At 35.6% G+C, this 20774-nt stretch overlaps 1 protein-coding gene across 3 annotated transcripts in view; it reads left to right on the top strand.

Moving 5' to 3' along the window:
* The window catches only part of ARHGAP42 (Rho GTPase activating protein 42), a gene marked incomplete at both ends in the record, with an annotated part of 271441 nt that overhangs the window by 234936 nt on the left and 15731 nt on the right, over nt 1–20774 (top strand). For all 3 annotated transcript variants that reach the window (XM_080701664.1, XM_080701663.1, XM_080701662.1), the window contains 10 exons: nt 1395–1495; nt 3249–3358; nt 5694–5772; nt 7202–7241; nt 10923–10985; nt 11941–12015; nt 13062–13146; nt 14322–14380; nt 17112–17217; nt 20348–20507. In XM_080701664.1, the coding sequence (XP_080557790.1) occupies nt 1395–1495; nt 3249–3358; nt 5694–5772; nt 7202–7241; nt 10923–10985; nt 11941–12015; nt 13062–13146; nt 14322–14380; nt 17112–17217; nt 20348–20507 (878 nt within the window). The remainder of the gene's footprint in view (nt 1–1394; nt 1496–3248; nt 3359–5693; nt 5773–7201; nt 7242–10922; nt 10986–11940; nt 12016–13061; nt 13147–14321; nt 14381–17111; nt 17218–20347; nt 20508–20774) is intronic.

Genomic DNA, 20774 nt, shown 5'->3' with positions numbered 1-20774 from the left:
AATTATCTTCATTTTAAGGAATAATTTAATTTTTTTGCTTTCAGATTAGTGGTAAGAGGAGATAACTCCCAAATCAGGAAAGTATTAAATGATTTATTTCTTCATTTGTCAGATATTTATTGACAAGAATATACCAGGCCAAGTGTTCTAAGGATTAAGAATATTCTAGTGAGCTAAACATCAGACGTTCCTCCTTCATGGACCCATTTACTGTCATGACAGAAATAGACAATACATAAGATAAATTAGTAAACTTGTGTTTAGACAGTTATAATTGCTAAGGAGAAAGGAAAGCAGAGAAGAGAAATAAGAACAATTAAGGTTGAGATACTAATATCCCTAGGAAAGACTATATTATAAAAGTGACATTTAGGAAAAGACCTGAAGGAGCTGACAGTATAATCCATACAGCCATCTGAAGGAAAAGTAATTCAGGCTGAGAGAGCAGGGAGCATAAGTGTCCTGGGGTAGGAATATACTCACTGTATTTAAGGAGCAACAAGGGACCCAGGGCAGCAGGAGCAGGGTATAGAGGTAGAAGGCAGTGGAATGGGAGGTGAGAAGGAGAGGCCAGATCATGTACACTCAGTAGATAATAGCCCATTTGGATTTTGACTGGATTGAGGTGGGAGGCCACTGAAAGATTTTAAGCAGTGGAGTGAAGTAACCTGGCTAAATTTTTAACAGGATATTTTCCAACAATTTTGAGAGAGAACAAGAGTAAAGTAAGGGATTTTTTAAAAAATAACTTTGACTATTCTTATTCTCCTACCTCTGTGGAGTACAAATAGAGTTGCCCCTTGCTGTCCATGGGGGATTGGTTTAGGGATCTTCTGTAGATAGTGAATTCTGTGGTTGCCCAGGCATTTTCTATCACTGATAGTAAATGCCCTTGGATTGGCATATAACCTGCCCACATCTCCTATATACTTTAAATCATCTTTAGATTACTTACAATACAATAGTGATGTGTTGTAAATAGTGATAATACTGTATTGCTCAGGGAATAATGACAAGAAAAATGTTTGTACATGTTCAGTACAAGAAAAGTCCTCTCCCCAACAAATATTTTCAATTGGTAGTTGGTTGAGTCTGTAGATTCAGAACCTGCAGATATGGATGGCCAACTGTATACCACTGTTCTAAATGGGACATTGAAGTTGAGATCTGAATTAACTCAGGAGCTTGTAGAGTTGATGTGGGAGCTGCAAATCAAGCTAGGTCAAATGAACTTCAGTCTCTACACCTTCTCTCGCTCTCCTTCCTGTTGCCCTTTTCAGCAATAAACGTTCCAAGCTAGCGTGGCATGGGGAACATTCAGTTGTGTGTCAGTGTACACACTCCGATAAAAATCATCCATTAAAATCGGAAATGTTTTTGTTTCTTTACACCAGGACCACTGGGTTTCACGTGGATTAAGCATTATTGTACGTATGATAAGGGGAGTAAAACATTCACAATGAGTGTCTCTGAAATGAAATCCAGTGGGAAAATGGTGAGTCAGATTTGTTTCTGTTCTTTTCTTTTAAAAACTAAGCTTGTTTTTGAAGGATTGGAAGACAATAATGTATACATGCTTGCTTTTCAAATAACAAGTGTATATTTTTAAAAATTGAAGAGCCAAAAATTTTAGTGACCTCAGTGACTTAAAAGAGAGTGGCCAGGTTTTCCTTTAGCTGACCATGAAATATTTGTAAGACATGGGGGTGCTACGGTAGGTTAGGGAGGTGCCATTTCACATCCCCTCAGCAGGGTTATTGGTCTCTGCCCAGGAAGGGGCCATCAGCAGCTTTCCAGGCCCAGGGTTTCTGCATCTTTCCTCAGCTGACCTTTGGGGGAGGCTGCCCTTGCCTGTCCTTGCCTCTGCTGCTCTGTGTACCTTTTACCAAGATGCTGGATGATGAGTTTTGCAGAAGAAACCGATCGATGCTCGCTTACCCCAAAAGCAAATTGGTCCCTGGATGTCTTGTGTGGCTAGTCAGCAGTACAGGACACGGGATATTTTATTTGAGGAAATGCTGCAGAGGACCTTATTGTATATGCTTTATAGCATTTTAGTGAGTTAAGATAGGAATATGACAAATGATTGAACATGTGAATGAGATCTTAGGCCGTGGTCCAAGAACCTTGAGGCTGGGATTTATCTTAAAGATAATTTAGTCCAACCTTATTTTTAACAGATGAGGAAATAAAGTTTCTAGAAAGCAAGTGACTCACAAGTTAATTTCTAGTTATAGATCACGGCAGAGGTAAATATTGATCTAAGTTGGAGTCATATTCAAATGCTCCAGCTGAAACTTATTGTGCTTGGGCAGTCACCAGAGTATAATAATTCACACTAAATGACTTAAAGAAAAGGAGAATGTACCAGAGAAAAAGAAACCATAGATTGCCCCTATCGTGAGAAGTTATTACATTCCATTATCACAGTTAGTTTCCATTCTATAGAGTTGTGACTGCCAGAAGTTCAGTTTATGTGACAGGGAGTTAATAATGCAGAGGCCAGGCCAAAGTTCTCATTAATAAATCTGTGAGATTTGTAACCAAAGACAGAACTAACCAGACATTGGATAAACTTTCCCCCTGGAATTGACTGGCATGTCAGAGACACAAGATGATGCCTATGAATTGGGCAAAAGTTTGGTCACTTCCAAAAACTTTTGTTTTAGTAGCAAAGTAGAATTTGGGAAGCAATTACATGGTACATATGCTGGCTTGAAAAGTTATACACTAGAACTCCATTGCTATGTTAGCTTTTCTGTGAGTGTGAATTATCTTTCATTTAATACAATAAGGCTCTAGTACAAAGACATATGCACATATGAATCTAATCTCCTAGCAATATAGGGAATCTTAATTAAAAGCAACAGTGTCATATCCTATCATTCTGTATATCTTATGTAATGTTACAGTAGCTATATAATTTCATACTTTTTTGAAATTTGAAGTCCTAAGGGCATGGTAAAATACAAATTAACATTATAAGTAAATGTGTTGAAAGGTACTGGACAGGCATGTCACAAAATTCTTTGACATAAAACATGTATGATCAATGAATTATAAATAGTTTAATATATTATAATTGGACAACTAACGTTCCAGAGAGGAAAAAAAGGATAACGTGATTAGGACCTTTATGCTTAACTTTACTCTCAAGTTAACATCTTAATTTGACTATTTCAGATCATGTATTTAATATACTTCAGTTCACCTTTTTGTTTTAACGATGCGGCATCTTCTCATTTCAGAATGGACTTGTTACTAGCTCACCAGAAATGTTTAAATTAAAATCTTGTATCCGACGAAAGACAGATTCAATTGACAAACGATTCTGCTTTGACATAGAAGTAGTTGAAAGGTTTGAGCTTTTCGCTTTATATTTTCAAGAAAGCTAAACTGTTTCTATTTCTTCATTTGTGTAGATATAAACATGAAATACCATGTGTTCAGTCTTCTTAAAAACAGTATATATGTTTATTTCATTCATTCACATATTTATTCAACAAATATTTATTATACGTTATTTGTTCTTAGCTTATTTTTTAAAAGGGAGTTCTTTTTTTTTTTTTTTTTGTCTTTTTTTGGAACTGGGGATCAAGCCCAGAGTGCCATACCTGCAAAGCAGGTGCTTTGCCACTGAGCTGCAGCCTGGCCCCTATTATACAGTATTTGAAAAAGGAAGCAAATCAGACACAGAATGCAAGTCAGGAGTAACAGGAAAGAAGAATCTGGGAACTCAACATAAGAGACTATAGTAGGGGAAAGTATTTGTAGTAAATTTGAGTCTCCATTATAATGAAGGAACTTGACAGAAAGATTTATGGATCTAGGGCCAGCCTTTTTGTGGGCTTCTGTAAAGCCTGGTGCCTTGCTTCCAAGGAATAAGAAGACAAAGAACCTTTATCTAGCCAAGGTTTGTGCCTGTAGGAGGCCTACTGCAAAGCCCTGACACAGGCATTGTAGCCACAGGATATTGAGAGAGATAAATGTCATGCATCTGAATTTATAATCCAGGAGACCTGTTTAGTTCTACTTATCATTGTACCATGAAAAGTAGAATAAAAAGAAAATTAAGGTAGGGCTTCTTGCTCTCTGTTCTCTCATATGGGATCCTATTTTCTTTTTCTGCACTACTACCATACTGTTCTGAATATTCTACCTTATTGTATATGTGCATTTATGTGCATTATGTATACATGACAGTTATATATATTTATATACCATAGTTTATAACCAGTAGGGCAGAGAACCCATTATTCTTATCTGTCTTTAAAATGTGTTATTTTGGGCTTGCGGTCTTATACTTTTGAGGTCTATTTATAAGGTTTCTCTCTTTAGTTTAAAAAGAGAAAAAAGAAAACTGGGATTTTGACTGGTATTTCACTAAAGTTGTTCATTAATTGATAAAAGGTTGACATCTTGAAGATTTCACATGTATCTTTTCAGATACATACTTGAATACATTCATTATATTTATTTTAATTTCGAATGAGATTCTTTTTATGAGTGGAAGTGATTTTTCCAAATTGTTGAAGCTGCTGGATCAAAAACCTATTTATAGTGTATAAAAAGTATCTTTTATATATGAGTGTCATATCCAACTTACTTGCTGAACTTTGTACTAGCTTTACTAGTCTTGTGGTAGAGACTTCTGACCTTTTTATGTAGAAAAATCTTTTAAGGCATAGTACTTGTCTTGTTTTAGTTTAGCATATTCTAGTTATATTACCCAAGATACATTGTTTAAACTCTATGCTTTAGTCATTTCATTTGTAAGAAAATGCCTATCACATTCTATAGGTTGTCATAAAGATTTATGAGATAATAAATAAAATGTACTTATCAGTATAATGCCTGCACATAAAAATATAAATAGCCAATAAATGTTGATTATTGTTATTAATTGTATTATTGGTATTATCATGCTGGCATGAACTCTCCAAATCAAGTTACCTTGATCTTTATATACATTTTTCTTTTCCTGTCATTCCAATGATCTGTTCTGTTTTACAGAAGAGATACAGGTGATTATCAATTTAAATCATTCCAGGATTTTAATTATGCAGTATTTACAATGAACATTTCTTGTCATTTTTCCTTTTCGCAAAGCCCTCTAATTTTCTATTTCACTGGGCTAATTCCTCTGTTGCTAAGATTTTAAATCTTTTTCTTTTATTGTTACCCTCCTTGTACTTTTTCTATCTTTTTTGTAGTACTTCCTTATGCAACTATTTCCCAATGGCGACATGGAAGAGGATTGTTTTACAATGAATTTTAATATTGTGGTTATGATATAGAGAAATGATTCAGTCTTTAATTCTTTTTAATTATTAACTAACCATTCTTATGCTGTGAAATATTCAGGTGGCTTTGAACTTTGGTAAAAGTAGCTTTGTTAAATTTGTATCATTTCAGGAGGAATAGTTTGAAAGTAGCTCCCTTAGTTCTACAATATTTAATGATCTTACTACTTATATCACTTTATAATCTTACTGCTGTGATCATTAGAATTAAAAATATTGTTGTATGTGCATGTGCATCCTCAGAAATTTTTCAAAAAGATAGCTGTAGATTAAGCCTTTTATTTTTATTTCCACTTTTCTTTTTTCTCCTTATTCTTCAAGTTTTACCTTAACTTAAAAGTTAGCAAATATATAAAATCATTTTATATATAAAATGTTTGTGTTTCATAGGCATGGGATCATTACATTGCAGGCCTTTTCTGAAGCTAATAGGAAACTTTGGCTTGAAGCCATGGATGGGAAGGAACCGGTAAGAATGCAACACATTTTATAATTTATGTTTCATTGTTCTAAAAATTACAAAATACATTTGAATCTTTTCACATATCTACAATATTGAAAACAGCAAAATCCCCAAACAGAAAGTAGGGATTAGACTCTTTTTCTAAGTGTAATTCTGGTCACTAGCACATAACTCCAACTTTCTAATTTGTTTTTCAGGTAAATTTACAACCCTAAAATTACCTTAAAATATTTATAATCATTAGTTTGGCTACACTCATATAATTTGAACTAGTTAATAATTAGTGCATGCCTAGTCTCTGCAAGGCCTTTGCTGGCATTGTCATCCTAAAAGTAGTAAACAGTCTTTGGGGTTTGAACTGATCCTCTATTACAGGCCTTTTGCAAATATGTATAATTTGATAAAACTGTGGCATGATATATTTATTTGAAACGCATGTCCTCATTTTGACAGTGGAATGATAATTTACTTACTAGTGATGTTTGTGTAAAAAAGGAGAATGAATCTTTTATCACTTTATTTTCTTAATGAACACTGTTATGTAGAAGGGTGAACACCCAGAGTAAACAGGGGGTACTGATATATGGCTTGAGAACCTTCCTTAAATGGCAGAAAACCTGTCACAGCCTAGAGCACAGTGCCTGTGTGACAACAGTGCAGACACAGTGTGGCCTGCCAACTTGGGTTTCCTCCTTCCAATTGCACTGCTAGTTGAATAGTGCAGAGATTGTGATAGAGTTTTGGAAAATTATCTAGGAATCATTTTCAGTCTGTGGAATATAATAATAAAAATGGAATTCTGCATTTATTTTTAATTGCTTTCTATTTCAATTTTATTTTTCACAAAAATGTTAATCAGTAATAGATTTTTTAAAAAAAGAACTTGGCTCTTAACTACAAATGGCTCTTCACCAAAATAGCCATAACATAAGCAAATTGAGGGGACAGTGTGTCAGCTCAGCAGGGTATGAGTTACAATCATGCAATTTGGGGGAAAAAAGCACAAAGAAAATAATTTGAGGAAGGAACAATCAGGTCAAATTTATCATGAGAAAGATAATATACCTAAAGAAGGTATGCCCAAAGAAGATATATCCAAATAATATACCTAAGGAATGTCTACCAAATACAGTATACCTAGAGAAAGTGTATTATGCATCATAAGGGAGAGAATAAGAAGCATAAATTAGATGGAGAGAGGTAAAATTGCCCAGGGCAGGACCGCTGGGGGTGGGTGGGAGTGGGAAGGGAGCAGGCCTCACCAGGGGACATAGGCTACTTGACAAGGTAGACAGATGGAGCTGGGGACACAGCAGTTGCAGGTCCTGGGAGTCAAGGCACTCCCTTTGTGTCTTAGTGTATAAACATCACCTTGCCAATCTTCTGTGCTGGATCATTAACTGCAGGTGACTTATTGACCTCCTTTGTTTTTTAGATTTATACACTGCCTGCCATTATTAGCAAGAAAGAAGAAAGTAAGTCATTTTTCTTTTCCTCCAAAACTTTCATTTGTATGAACAGTTCCTAGCTCTTGTTTTATCCAAGAGATTATAAAAGAGCAGAGACCTTATCTGTATGAGTTTGAAGAACAGTTTCAGCTGTCCACCAGAAATAATTCCTTTATTTTCTGGCTTATCCCTAAGTAAACCAAAAATAAAACCAATGTTCCCTTTTTGGCAGATAGATGAAAAAACAATAGAATGAACATCCTGAATTCTAGACTGGACTTTTGTTAGTGATATACACCTGTGGCTTAGTTCTTTCTTCCAATTAAAACCTGAAGGGAAACTCCCCCAAATAAATAAATAAATAAATAAATAAATAAATACGATTAGAACTAATTTGTTCTAAGTCATGCTGTTAGAGATATTTTGTTTAAAAATAGTTCACCAATCATTTTTCACAATTGTGCTGTTTAAAGTCATTTTTCAAGGAAACAGATTATCTTTCTTCACATACCTTTTCTCCATTTTGGGACTGATGTCTAACAAGGATAAAGCCATTTAATATTTCTTCTAGGTTATGCCCTCTTCCCTTTGGCATTCTGTCAGTGCCAAAAGCCCAGTCTATGAGTTTTGTAGGATGGCTTTTTAGGACCCCTAGAAGAACTCCTAGATCTGTTCAAATAAGCAATTTGTAAAAGAAAAGGCACCTAAATCTCGTTCTCTCTGGCAGTCAACAATATTCCATTATGCACCTACTTGATTCCAAATAGATGATTAAAGAAGTCCTTTTCCATTCATGTATCCATGAATAAAAGTCACTATTTAATTGTTTAATGACTAAGTCACCCAATATTCAGTCTCCACACAAATTTGAAGACAATTACAACATTTGAAAACAACTCAAAATTTCTACTATTCTTTCAGTCCTCCCATGTCTGTCTAGGGGATATATTCTCCCCTACAATAAAAATAAGTAAACAAATAACAAGCTGCTATTTCTTATTCTAGGCAACTTCCATTTGCCAATAATACAGCTATTTAGATAATTTAGTTCTGAGTTCCCAGATGCCCTAGATAACACCATCCTTCACCTTTTCCTCTTTTGACCTTTGGTCAAATACAGTTTTGTTTTCACTGAAGAGGATCATAGCTCAAGTGTTCCCCATGGGCAGAGCATGGTGAAAGAAAAAAATTGGGCCCCTGCTGTAGAGCATAAATTGTTCATCCTCTAATAAAAAGAGAAAGGGTCCACTGGATGCCATGAATACCAATAAATGTACTCATTTTTCTATTTCTTTCAAGCTACTTATAGCATGCTGTTAGATAACTGTGTTTTTTAATCTGAAATGACAGATTAGAAAACTGAATTATAAAGTAAAGACAAGTGTTGTTTTGTTTTGTCAACCCTGAGAATGTACTGCAAGGCCACATAGATTACATCTGTAAGGACAGGCTGAGTTTTGAATTGGTAGGAAATTGAAAGTACAAGGACTTTTGCTTTGTTAGCTCTATGGAAGATGATTCTTTTTCTTTTCCTTATGGCTGTTTGAATTCTGTTGAGATTAATAGCCTTTGTGCTGCTAAGCTGCCTTATGGAAACTTTATTTGGATTTTAATGAAAAAGCTTTAGCCCTGAACAGTTTCTAGAGGGAAAACATGTTGCAACTTAACTTTTGATTGAGTAAATTAAGTTTATTAAGTTAGTCTGTCTTCTGCTTCTATCTCCAGAGGCCAAATACCATTAATATTATAGAATTTCGGTTTCTGGGAATTTGGTAGTAGTTGGATTCAGAATAATTCTCTTGTCTTCTCTTAAAACAGAGAGCTACAAGGCTGGGAGGATAGACTAAGCCTGAGAAGGAGTTCACCAAGCCCCTGTTTGCTTGCAAACCCTAATAACGCTCTTAGAATCCATCAGAGGAGCCTGAGCTGGCCTGGTTCAAGCCAGTAACTAGCATGTTGTTGATAAATAAGCATTTTTAGATCCCTGCTTTGGGTTAGTCCTGATTCAGTAGTATGTATTTCTGCAAGGTAGCAGAAATACCTTGCCCTCCACTGAAGGATTATGATAAATTTTCACCCTTTTTAATGGTGCAATTTGATTTAGTAATAACCCTTCCTGTTGACATCTCATCTGAATACAGAGGAGTAATCAGTGTTTCTTCTCTTAGGCTACAGAAAATCTATTTTGTTGAATTCTGGTATTAACACTGATACAGTAAAGTGTATAATTCCTGCGTGGCTTTGGAAAATTACTAATTTTCCATTACAGAAAGTGTTCACCTTTTACAAGAAATGGCACTCCTTGTCACTACTCCTTACATCCAGCCATAAATACTTTTAAAGCCTGCTGCCCTCTGCTCAGATCTCAGCAGGGCATGCTGGTGCTCACTGGGAGGCACTGCTGAGTAGAACTGTGCAGAGCAATCCCAGGTGGGTGCTGCAAGCCCTGGCTCTGTGCTTCCTTTGATATGCAGATTTGCTAGAAACCAAAGGGTGTGTGTGTGTGTGTGTGTGTGTGTGTGTGTGTGTATGTGTGTGTGCCAGAGAATTGCTTAAATTGCATATAATTAATTAGAACTGGCCAGATTACAGACGACCCTCATCTCTGAGAGGCTTGCAACAAAAAAGGCTTATTATTTCTTGTTCAAATAAGTCAATGATAGCCGGGCATGGTGGCGCACACTTGTAATCCCAGCATTCAGGAGGCTGAATCCAGAGGATCACGGTTTGCTGATAGCCTCAGCTACTTAGTGAGGCCCTCTTCAACTCAGTGAGACCCTGTTTCAAAATAAAGAATAAAAAATAGGGCAGGGGTATAGCTTGGAGGTCAAATGCCCCTGGGTTCCATCCCCAGACCCACAAAAAAAAAAAAAAAATTAAAAAAAATCAATGATGCTCTTATTATTTTGATGATATTAAAAACACCATAACTAAACCACATCTAAAGAAATTTTTCATCATAGTGTAAAAAAGTTTTTCCCGTTGATATTGCTTGTATTTTTAAATACTTTTTTTTAATATATGGCTAATCTAATTTGATTCTGCTCCCATAACCTTAAGAAAGTTCAAACACACTTAAAAAAATCTAGCTAAAAATAGAAATAGTTGGCTTTTATTAATTTAGAGTATTTGAAGTAATTATTTTAAGGCAATGTGCATATTTTGAATTATTCTAAATATGAAACAATATGCAATAGAAAGAGCATTGAACTTGGAATCAGAGACCTGAGTTAAATCCTAACTCAGAGAACAGAGAAAAGAAAGTGTTTTTTTTTTTTTTTTTTTTTTTTGTACCTCTGAGTCATCCTAAGATCTTCATAATGTGTTCTGAGAATCTCATGAGAAAGAACACATGAAAGACTTTTAATGTAATTTACCACACACCATAAAGATCTACTCTTACTGCATTTCCTTTTGTCATCTGGAAAAGCATATCATGAAGGATAACACTAGTTTTAGGAAAAATAGATGGAATCAATGTGACATAATTTCTCTGACAGTTCTGTGCTTCTTAGTAAGCAGATTGTTATAATATCTGTGAGCAAGAACCTCCATGCTCTGTGTTTACCCAAAAGCAAAAAGCCAGACCCTAGTCAAAATATTTGATAAGTTTGACCCAACCTCTGTGCCATAAGTCATGAAGACACAGTGAACAGGACCATCTGAAGAGGGAATGTCAGTTCAACAACATTTTTATCTTATTTTCAGTGTACTTAAATGAAGCAGGGTTCAACTTTGTGAGAAAATGCATTCAAGCTGTGGAATCAAGAGGTAAGTATTGCCCAAGAGTGCATTGCCATTATGGTGTGTCTCAAAACCTGAGCAAAATATGAAGGTATATCTTTAGGCATTAACATGAGATCAATTTTAAGAATTATGTAAATGTGCAAATTACATAAATGCACAAATAACTATACTTTGAACTTCAATTTACCAAAAAGTACACTCCTTTTAAAATAATTTTTATAATATAACCTTCCTCTACTTCTTACAGATAGGTTATGTATTATTTATTAATGTAAGCACTTCTTGAATGTTTTTCTAGCGAGGGGAAGCAAGTGAGATCCTGAAGGAGCTTGTCTTCAGCCTCCCCTGTGCTATTTTTTTCCCTTCATGATTTCAGTCAGTGCCCTATTTTGGCACTTTTCCTAGCGTTAATCATGACCTCTCTTTTGATGCTCACTTCATAATATCTACATAATATGTAGATATTACACATAATATGTAGATCTACATAATATGTAGATATTAATTAATAATTATGTAGATATTATATGGGGGTTTGGAGTTCTATAAACTTACATTCAAATTTGATGTGACCACTTAAGTTTCAAGAGGTGAGCTCCTTGCATTCTTTGAGTCTGTCTGCTCACCTTGAAAAGACAGTATAAATACCATGGGAGTGGTCAACGTGTAGAACTCTGACTTAAGAGATGAAGAATATTGATCATCTCTTCCCATCACAGATGATTTTTTTATATTCAAGTAGTGGTGACTAGGCAGATATACTTTGTTTCTTTGAAGATCTTTAAAATCACTATTTAGTATCTGCTCTGAGAAATATATGTATCTGATGGATGTGTCCAGGATGGGTTTGCTAAGTTTAGACTGCAAAATTGGATAAGTAGCTTTCAAATACTCTATAGGCATAAGTTGAAGTTTTTAATGTTCTGTACTGGGGAAGCTATGTCTTAAGCCATTTTCTTGTGATTTGCCTTCCTATTAGGTATCACCATTTTGGGGCTCTACCGAATAGGAGGAGTGAACTCCAAAGTTCAGAAACTCATGAATACCACATTTTGTAAGTTTTATATGAAGCAAGTACTTGATTTTTTTTTTTATTCTTATAGGTAGTCCAAACTGTAAGTTTCTTTGAAATATAGGTAATTATTGGTCTCTGAATATTTTCAAATACTGTTTAAAGTTAATGTTCGTATTTTTTATTTTTGCAGGGATTGGGGGTTGTTGCTATAGATCTAACCCAGGGCCTCACATATGTTCGACTCACTGAGCTACATCCCAGTCACTGAATTCAGTTTTTAATGTTTCTATATAATATATGAACACCAGAGTTTCAGGGGCACATATTTTAAATGTTGAATTTTTTTCTCAAGTGCTTTTTGGTTAGCTAGAGAAAGAGTAATATGCATGGATATGATTAGTTTGCCTAGCTTGAAATCCCAGCTCAACAGCTTAAAATCTTTGTGACCTCAGGGAATTTGCTTAACTTCTCAGGGTCTCAGCCTACTCTTTTGTGAACTGGGGATAATAATAGTCCCTGCCTCTTCAGAGTTGTGAGAACTGAATATGTTCATCCATTCAAAGCCCTTAAAACCATGCTGAGTGCATATAAAGGCCTTGTCCTGTTAGTAATTAGCAGTAATTTGGTTTGGAAGATTGCTATTGCATAATATATCTTTGAGGGTTAATGTCAGAGTGAGCTTCTTTCTCACCAGCTCACTAGACAGTGATCCTAAAGTGAACTGTGTTAGCATCCTAAGAAATGAATGTGGTGGTGCATGCCTACAATCCTAGTACTTGGGAAGCTAAGACAGAAGATTTGCAGATCTGAGACAAGCCTTAGCAATTTAGAGAAACCCTCAGCAACTTAGCAATGCCCTGTTTCAAAATAAAAAAATTTAAATTGCTAGAGGGTATACCTCAGAGGTAGAATGACCCTGGATTCAATCCCCAGTACCCTCCAAAAAAATAAAAGAAAAAAAGAATTCCCCTCTCTTTTAACCTACTGTTGCTGGTATCCATTTTTTAATGGCACAAGTAGTATTTTAAACATCTTACACAGTTTAAACATCTTGCTTTTAAATATCTTGCTTTTATTCTTTCTAGCTCCCAAATCCCCTCCTGACATCGACATTGATATTGAACTGTGGGACAATAAGACCATAACGAGTGGACTGAAAAACTACCTCAGGTGAGGGGATTTTACCTCCTAGTTCTGGAGATGTAATTCTCCTTTCCTTGCTTAGGCAGTAACGTGAGACTTCATGGAGCCATATATGCAAGCTCCACTCCTTAGCTCAGGCCTGCACTTAGGGTAAAGTAGCACAAGGTAGTAGCATCTACATCTGGCATCCTGGAATTTGCATGTGATTATTTCTAATAATAACAGCTTAAAAGGCTACAACATTTTGTGAATACTGAATTAGTATTTTTTGTTTCATATTAAGTTTGTGTGTATTTTCATGTATTTTCTTCTCTCTTTTTTTTTTTTTTTAAAGTGGTACTGGGGTTCCTGGAAACCCTTCTACTTCTGGTCTACACTCCCAGACCTATTTTTATACTTTTTTATTTGGAAACAGGGTATCTTAAGCCAGCAAGGCTGGCTTCAAATCTGTGCGATCCTCCTGTCTCCACTCCCGAGCGCAGGGATTACAAGCGAGCACCACCATGCCTGGCCATGTATTTTCTTAAACATATTGAAGTAGGTTTTTTTAAAACTATTATCTCCAGCCAGTACAAGCATGAACCACCATGCCCGGCCATGTATTTTCTTAAACATATTGAAGTAAGTTTTGTTTTTTGTTTTTTTTTTAACTATTATCTCCAGCCAGGCATGGTGGAAACGCTTGAAATCACTGTGCTTGGGAGGCAGAGACAGGAGGATCATGCAGGTTTGAAGCCAGCCGCGCTGGCTTAAGAGACCCTTTTACCAAATAAAAAAGTATAAAATAAGTCTGGGAGTGTGGCCCAGAGGTAGAAGGGTTTCCAGGAACCCCAATACCACACAAAAAGCAACAACAACAACAAAAAAAAACTATTATCTCAGACATAACTATGATTGGCTTGTTCTGGGAGTTATTTCTTACAAATCAAAAAAAAAAAAAAAAAAAAAGTCTCCCAGCTCACCTTCTAAACAAGTGTGGCAGAAAGTAGTAGTAAGGGGCATTGGTCTCTTTGTGGTCTGAATTTTAGGACCTGGAGCTCCTTGACAAGGAACTTATCATACTGCCTAAAAAGCCATTTATTTTTTTATTTTTAATGACAAAGATAATTATCAAGTTCTTAGAGAAGCACTGGAAGTTCTGTGGGGAAGGGGGTGATAAAAGATGCTGCCATTCTAGAGTGTGCTTGGCTTCTCTGTTGTAGGTGCCTTGCAGAACCACTGATGACCTACAAGTTGCACAAAGATTTTATTGTTGCTGTTAGTAAGTACATTTGCTTCTAATGCACGCAACTGATGTAGTTCTATCCTCTATTACTTAGACATATCAGCTTAAATCTCCTAGTTGACAGTTTTTGCATATTGTTGGAAATTATCAAGATAATACCTAAGAGCTTACAGTGTGTTTATAAGCCAGCAAGAACTGCAGAATGAACCAAGTATTTGGCCACTTACTAACATCTCATCGGGTGACAGTCTGGTGTGATTAGAAAGAGCCATGAGGAACTCTGATTTTATTTTATTGAGTGACTAATAACAGATTCTTATCAACTTCATGGTTAAATAAACAAGACTGTAAACATGTAAAAATTGTTACTCCACTAAAAATGTTCATGTGCTCTATTCCTAAACCTGGAAAGAATGGTCATATATTTGTGATCAACAACAGGTAGTCCCATGAATCTCCTCTCCCTAATTTGTATTTATTTGTGGTGATCTTATACTTAATCATAGATCTGTGATTTATGATGTCATATGAATAAATTGATTTAATTGAAAAATTCAGGGAGTGAGTTTGGAGGACAGGGTGAAACACGTAGCCTGAGAAGATAGTAATAGTTATTTTCAGCCACTGAAACTAAAGTGCCAGATTATCATCTGGGCTCATCACAGTAACAAGTAACAATTACAAGCTGGCACCTCATTGTTTAGTTGTATGAAGCATGACTGTAATTAAAAGTATTTTTCACAGCTCAGGAAAGAGATCCATTGCTTTAGTTTATTACCATATATTGTAATGTCAGCAGAAATGTCTTCTGCTGATAAAAATGTCAGATAAGGTTGTGCAGTCTGGGTTTACAATTCAGCATTCATGGCCAACTGCACCATTTGTTAAACATGTACACTATTTATCTTTCTCACAAAAGCTATTCATTCTACATTTTCTTTGCAGGAACCTATCTTTATAAAATGAATGGGACCTGAAAAAATATATAATCCAACCTATTTTATTGACTAGGAAATCAGGGCCCAGGCTGAATAAGTGACTTGTCCAAGGACGCTAGTGAAACTTAGCAAAACCAGGACTTGATGCTAGTTGGGTTTTATTTTTATTTTGTGTGTGTTTTATTTGATTTTTTTTTACTCTTATCACAGACCCTTTTACATAGAAATTTTGTTTTATAAAAAGTGACATTTGAGCCACTTGACTAAAATACCCTAAATTTGACTAAAACAATTTAAATTAACTAATTATTTTTAGCTAATTATTTTGATATAGGCTTTGAATCAAAGTTGTTTTCTCCACTTGCTTTTAAAATATGTCCTGATGGGTAAGAATTCATCTTTTGTTTGAGTCGAGAATGGTCCTATTTATCAGATGATGAATTATATTATTTAATAAAATTGATTATTTGACATCAGGAAGAACTAAGCCATCTCAGTAAATATGGGGAAGTTACTCAAAACTCAAGAAATATCTCACAGAATCCCTTGGCCAAGAAGGGGCTAGGCCTTCCATGAGCCTGCACCCTGCAACTGCAATGTTGAAAAGTTACATTTTTCTCCTCACTTTTTTTTTTTTTTTTTTTTGGTGGTGCTAGGGTTCCTTGAAACTCTTCTACCTCCGGGCTATACTCCCAGACACCTATTTTTTATATTTTTATTTGGAAACAGGGTCTCTTAAGCCAGCGAGGCTGGTTTTGAACCTGTGTGATCCTCCTGTCTCTGCCTCCCAAGCGTGGGGATTACAAGCATGTGCCACCACGCCCGGCTCTCCTCACTCTTTTTGAAAGGTCTCTCATCTCTGTTCCCTCTTGTGTTTCTATCTCATTTTCATCTCTCTTTCCCATCAGATTTTCTTGGGGATACATTTGCACCCCAGTCCTGGCTTTACATGATCTGTGTTTTCACATAACCCTGTAAATAGATCTGAGTTTCCATCTCCTAAGAGAGCCTTTATATTTAGCTTGAGCCAGGCTCTTTTCTCACCCCATGTCCAAATAGGTGTACCCAGAAGAGATGATGTTCTTATAAGTCCATGGTATGGGGTCCCTTCTAGAGAAAGGGTTTGGCAAGGTGGACAAGTCATCCCCAAATTTGTTTATTACAGTAAGAGAATATTAGATAGTTCTTTCCGTCCCAAGTGTTAGACACTTCTCCAGAAGCCTATTGACAGCTTTCTTCTAGCAGGACTGGGCCTTCCTAGGTGATTTCTCACACTTCAAATTTACCATTGTTTTTGTGAATTTACAATACTTGGGGCTTTTATTTACATAATAGTACCTGAGAAAAGGCACATTCTTTTTCCTTTGGATCCATAAAATAAGAAGAGGAATTCAGAATCTTTCTGTTTGCATGGGGTTTTAGCTATTGGCAGTTTCACCTAAGTAGTTTCTAGGTGACAATGTGTATTATATTACCGGACACATTGGGAAGTCTGCACCAGTTGCTATAATTCAGATTTCTAAAATTTTCATCCTGTTATTAGTTGTGAAACCCAAGCAGGTGATTAGTTATGGTTGTATGGAAGCATATAATTCAAGGTGTAGACTTCATAGAACGGAATCTATTTGACTTTGCATCCTAACTTCATGACCATGGACAAGTTACTCAGCCTCTTTAAGAATTAGAATGTGATGATAACAATACTACATGAAACAATGGTTGTAAGCATGAGCGGTAGGAATGGTTTTGATATTTAGATTACCAATCTTTACATATACATTTGAATTCAATTAAAACGTTAAGTATTTGCAACTTTTTTTACATTTCAGAATCAGATGACCAGAACTACAGGGTAGAGGCTGTACATGCATTGGTACACAAATTGCCAGAGAAAAACAGAGAGATGCTGGACATCTTGATAAAGCACCTGGTCAAGTAATTCTCTAACTTATATTACTTATTTCACTACTTGTTTATCTGTTACAGTTGGTCTTATCTTGTAGAATATATTTGATGGCGCCGGGCGTGGTGGCGCACGTTTGTAATCCCCTAATCCCCGCGCTTGGGAGGCAGAGACAGGAGGATCGTGCAGGTTCAAAGCCAGCTGTGTGCACTGGCTTAGGAGACCCTGTTTCCAAATAAAAATGTAAAAATAGGTCTGGGAGTGTAGCCCGGAGGTAGAAGGGCTTCCAGGAACCCGAGTACCACCAAAAAAACAAAAAAAAGAATATATTTGATGGGGCTTTTCAGAGCCATTGTACTCAGTCTATCAACTGTGTGTGTGTTTGTGTGTACTCTTATGTTTCCAAGAGACGAATAATTATATCCTTTGCAACTGTTAAACTAGTAATAAAACACTTAAATGTCAACTTGAAAATGTACGAGTGAACATATAGTTTTATCCTATCCTTTAGGTGTATGGTAAGCAGGAGTTTGAAGACCAGGACACTGTACTGCTAAAGTGAAATAAGTTCCCTCAGACAAAATTAACACTAATGTTGAATTATTTCTCTATATTCTGTTTCTCTTGATCTCTGACTGACTTTTCAGACTTTGGTATTAGCCTATCCATGTACTTAGAAATTCCTTGATAGGTGATAGCTAACTACAAATATTAGTAATCAGTGTTTACTTAGTGATTTTTCTTAGTGATTTCTTCTTAGTGATTTTTTTCTAGGGCTTACCATATTCATTTTATCCAGAATCCACTTCACACTCACCTATATCTTGCCAGAATCCACTTAAATCCAATGAGATATAGAAACATTACTCTTGTATTTCCATTTTCTCTTTCTCCTTATTGTGCTATTTATACACATTTTATCTATGTATGTTAAAAAAAACCCTACAATGCATTGTTACAATGATCACTTTATAAATTTTATACCTTATAAATAAGCTGAGATAAGAAAGAACAGATATATATTTGCAGTTTGATACATTATCATTCCTATCTACTCCTTCTTGTACTTTTCATTTGTCCCTGTGGATTTGAGTTACCATCTGGTATTATTTTCTTGCTCCAATATAGGCATGCTTTCACCCACCTCCTTTGTGCCATTATTATCAAGTGTATTGAATCTCTAAATGTTGTAGGCCCAACAAGTACAGAGGTTTGTATCTCTGAAGTGGCTCAGGAGAAGGGAATTTCAATGAGGAGAGAATTGGCCATCAAAATATTCCATCTTATATGCAATTTTCATTGAACCTGCTTTTCAAAATACTTGCATTTAAGATATCCAGGTTTATGGCAAATTTAGTCATATTCCATTTTTTATATTGTGGGAACTATGGCATTTTGTAAGCATGCCTAGGAGATAGTATTTCAATTTAATTAATTCTCTTATGTCTAAGAACACTAAAGCTTAGAGATACGAAGTAAATTCATTGAGCTCGCCAGCTTCTAAGAAATGGATGCCAGCTTTGAATCCAGACAGGCTCATTGCCTTTACATACAGTTTTCCTTAGTCAATTGCCTAGTAATACATATTAAATGATTAATATACACTGTTTGGGTACATAAAAAGGAAACCTGGATTAAAATCTTCTTACTGAAACCTTTTTAGCTAGTGCTCTGTTGGACATAAGGAAAAAAATTCTGCCAGTGTGGAAGTCAGGTCTTTTGGTCTGTATCAAGAGTTGCATGGATAATCCAAAAGCTTATATTTTTCATGAGATCTTACTTTGGGTCTAGAACATAGTTACTTATCAGGCATCAACACAATCTTTAGTTGTATTCCATTGTAAAACTTTACATCCCAACATCCTGGCTGGAGTAGGATTGAAAAGTCATTGGTTATACTAGAGTAGTAAAATGAATGAAGTTTGTTCTTAATGTATCCCATCTCCAGATTCAGGTAGAAACCTGGCCAAAATCACTCTAATTGCTAGAGTTTCTTTGATTCTGTAAGTGATATTAGGGGGCTTTAATTTCATTTTTAAGCCAGCAATGATGTTATCATCACATCTGCTTGTCTCACTTTTTCTTGTGAACAGTACCTGGCACTACTGAGCATGCAATGAAGTTTTTGATGAAAGAGAAGAAAGGAAGAGGGAACAAACCCATGCTTTGGCCAGAGTTATCTGGGGCACTCAAGGGAACTCTTAGCCTACAATCAGAAGATCTGAATTGAAACAGCACCTCAATGAGTGTGTGCTCGATAAGGCACACACCTGTAATCCCTGTATCTATTAGGCTGAGATAGGAAGATCACAGGTTTGAGGACAGCCTCAGCAAGTAGTGAGACTCTCATCAACCTAGCAAGACCCCATTTCAAAATAAAAGTAAAATAGAGATGGTGTGTAACTCAGAAGTAGAATGCTCCTGGGTTCAACCCCTAGTATCACACACACACACACACACACACACACACACAGGAAAGAAATAAAAGAAATAGCACCTCTATCCCTAATTTACATGATCTCAAATATTATTTTTAAGAGCTTCTTGAGTTTTTTTTATCTGTACAGTAGGGGTAACTGACAAACTGATTATTAAATACAGTAATATATATGAAGATACCTGTAAATAGGTTCTCAATAATATGCTAAGTTCAGATATAATGGCAACTGACCTAATTATTAATTTGGGCTAATGTTAACTTCTGACATCTTTTGAAAAATTTTAAATGCATAATAATTATATATTTCTGGTACAGTATGACAATTTAATACATGCATTCAGTTTATAAGGATCATATCAGAATAATTAGCATTTTTATCTCCTTAAACATTTAGCATTTCTTTGTGTTAGGATCCTAGGGGAGAGAAGAGATAGTGGAAGGCTGAATAATAAAAGGTACCAAAATGCTGTTTGGAGAAATAAGGTGCTGTAGCTTAGTACGGTAACTATAGTTTGCTAGCAATGGTTATATATTTTATAAACACGTTTTTACATCTATTGGCCATTATCTGCTTGTTTCAGTTGGTATAGTGGAAATTGATTGGGAAAATTACCCTAAAATAGCATATATATTTACATTTTTAATGCTACAAATTTGAAAAGAACATAGCTTAATTATTAAACATTTAATTTAAGATTTTTGTTGTTGTTCTTTATTTGCAGAGTATCACTACATAGCCAACAAAATCTCATGACTGTCTCTAATCTTGGTGTCATATTTGGCCCAACTCTGATGAGGGCACAGGAAGAAACTGTGGCTGCCATGATGAATATTAAGTTTCAGAACATAGTGGTTGAAATTCTGATAGAACACTATGAAAAGGTGGGTCAGATTTCCATGGTCCTGTATTGAGGGTCATGAAATGTTAAAATGACTTTTTCCTGAGAACTTTGATTTTTTTGATACTTCTCAAGATCCTTCAGGGTAACCTGTTTCTCTTCTTCTATATCATTTACTTTCTGCAGTTGTCTTCGCAAACATTTGTGTGGTCAGTTTATTATTCATATTCAGAAAGTACTTTAAAGTCACTGTGTGATAAAGTCTATTTCCTTTTGCTTTTTCTTTCTTTGTTTTTCTCTTTCTTTTTCT

This window comes from Muscardinus avellanarius (assembly GCF_963383645.1).
Source record: "Muscardinus avellanarius genome assembly, chromosome: 1".
NCBI classification, from domain to species: Eukaryota; Metazoa; Chordata; class Mammalia; order Rodentia; family Gliridae; genus Muscardinus; species Muscardinus avellanarius.
This window is presented reverse-complemented; position numbering and strand designations above follow the sequence as displayed.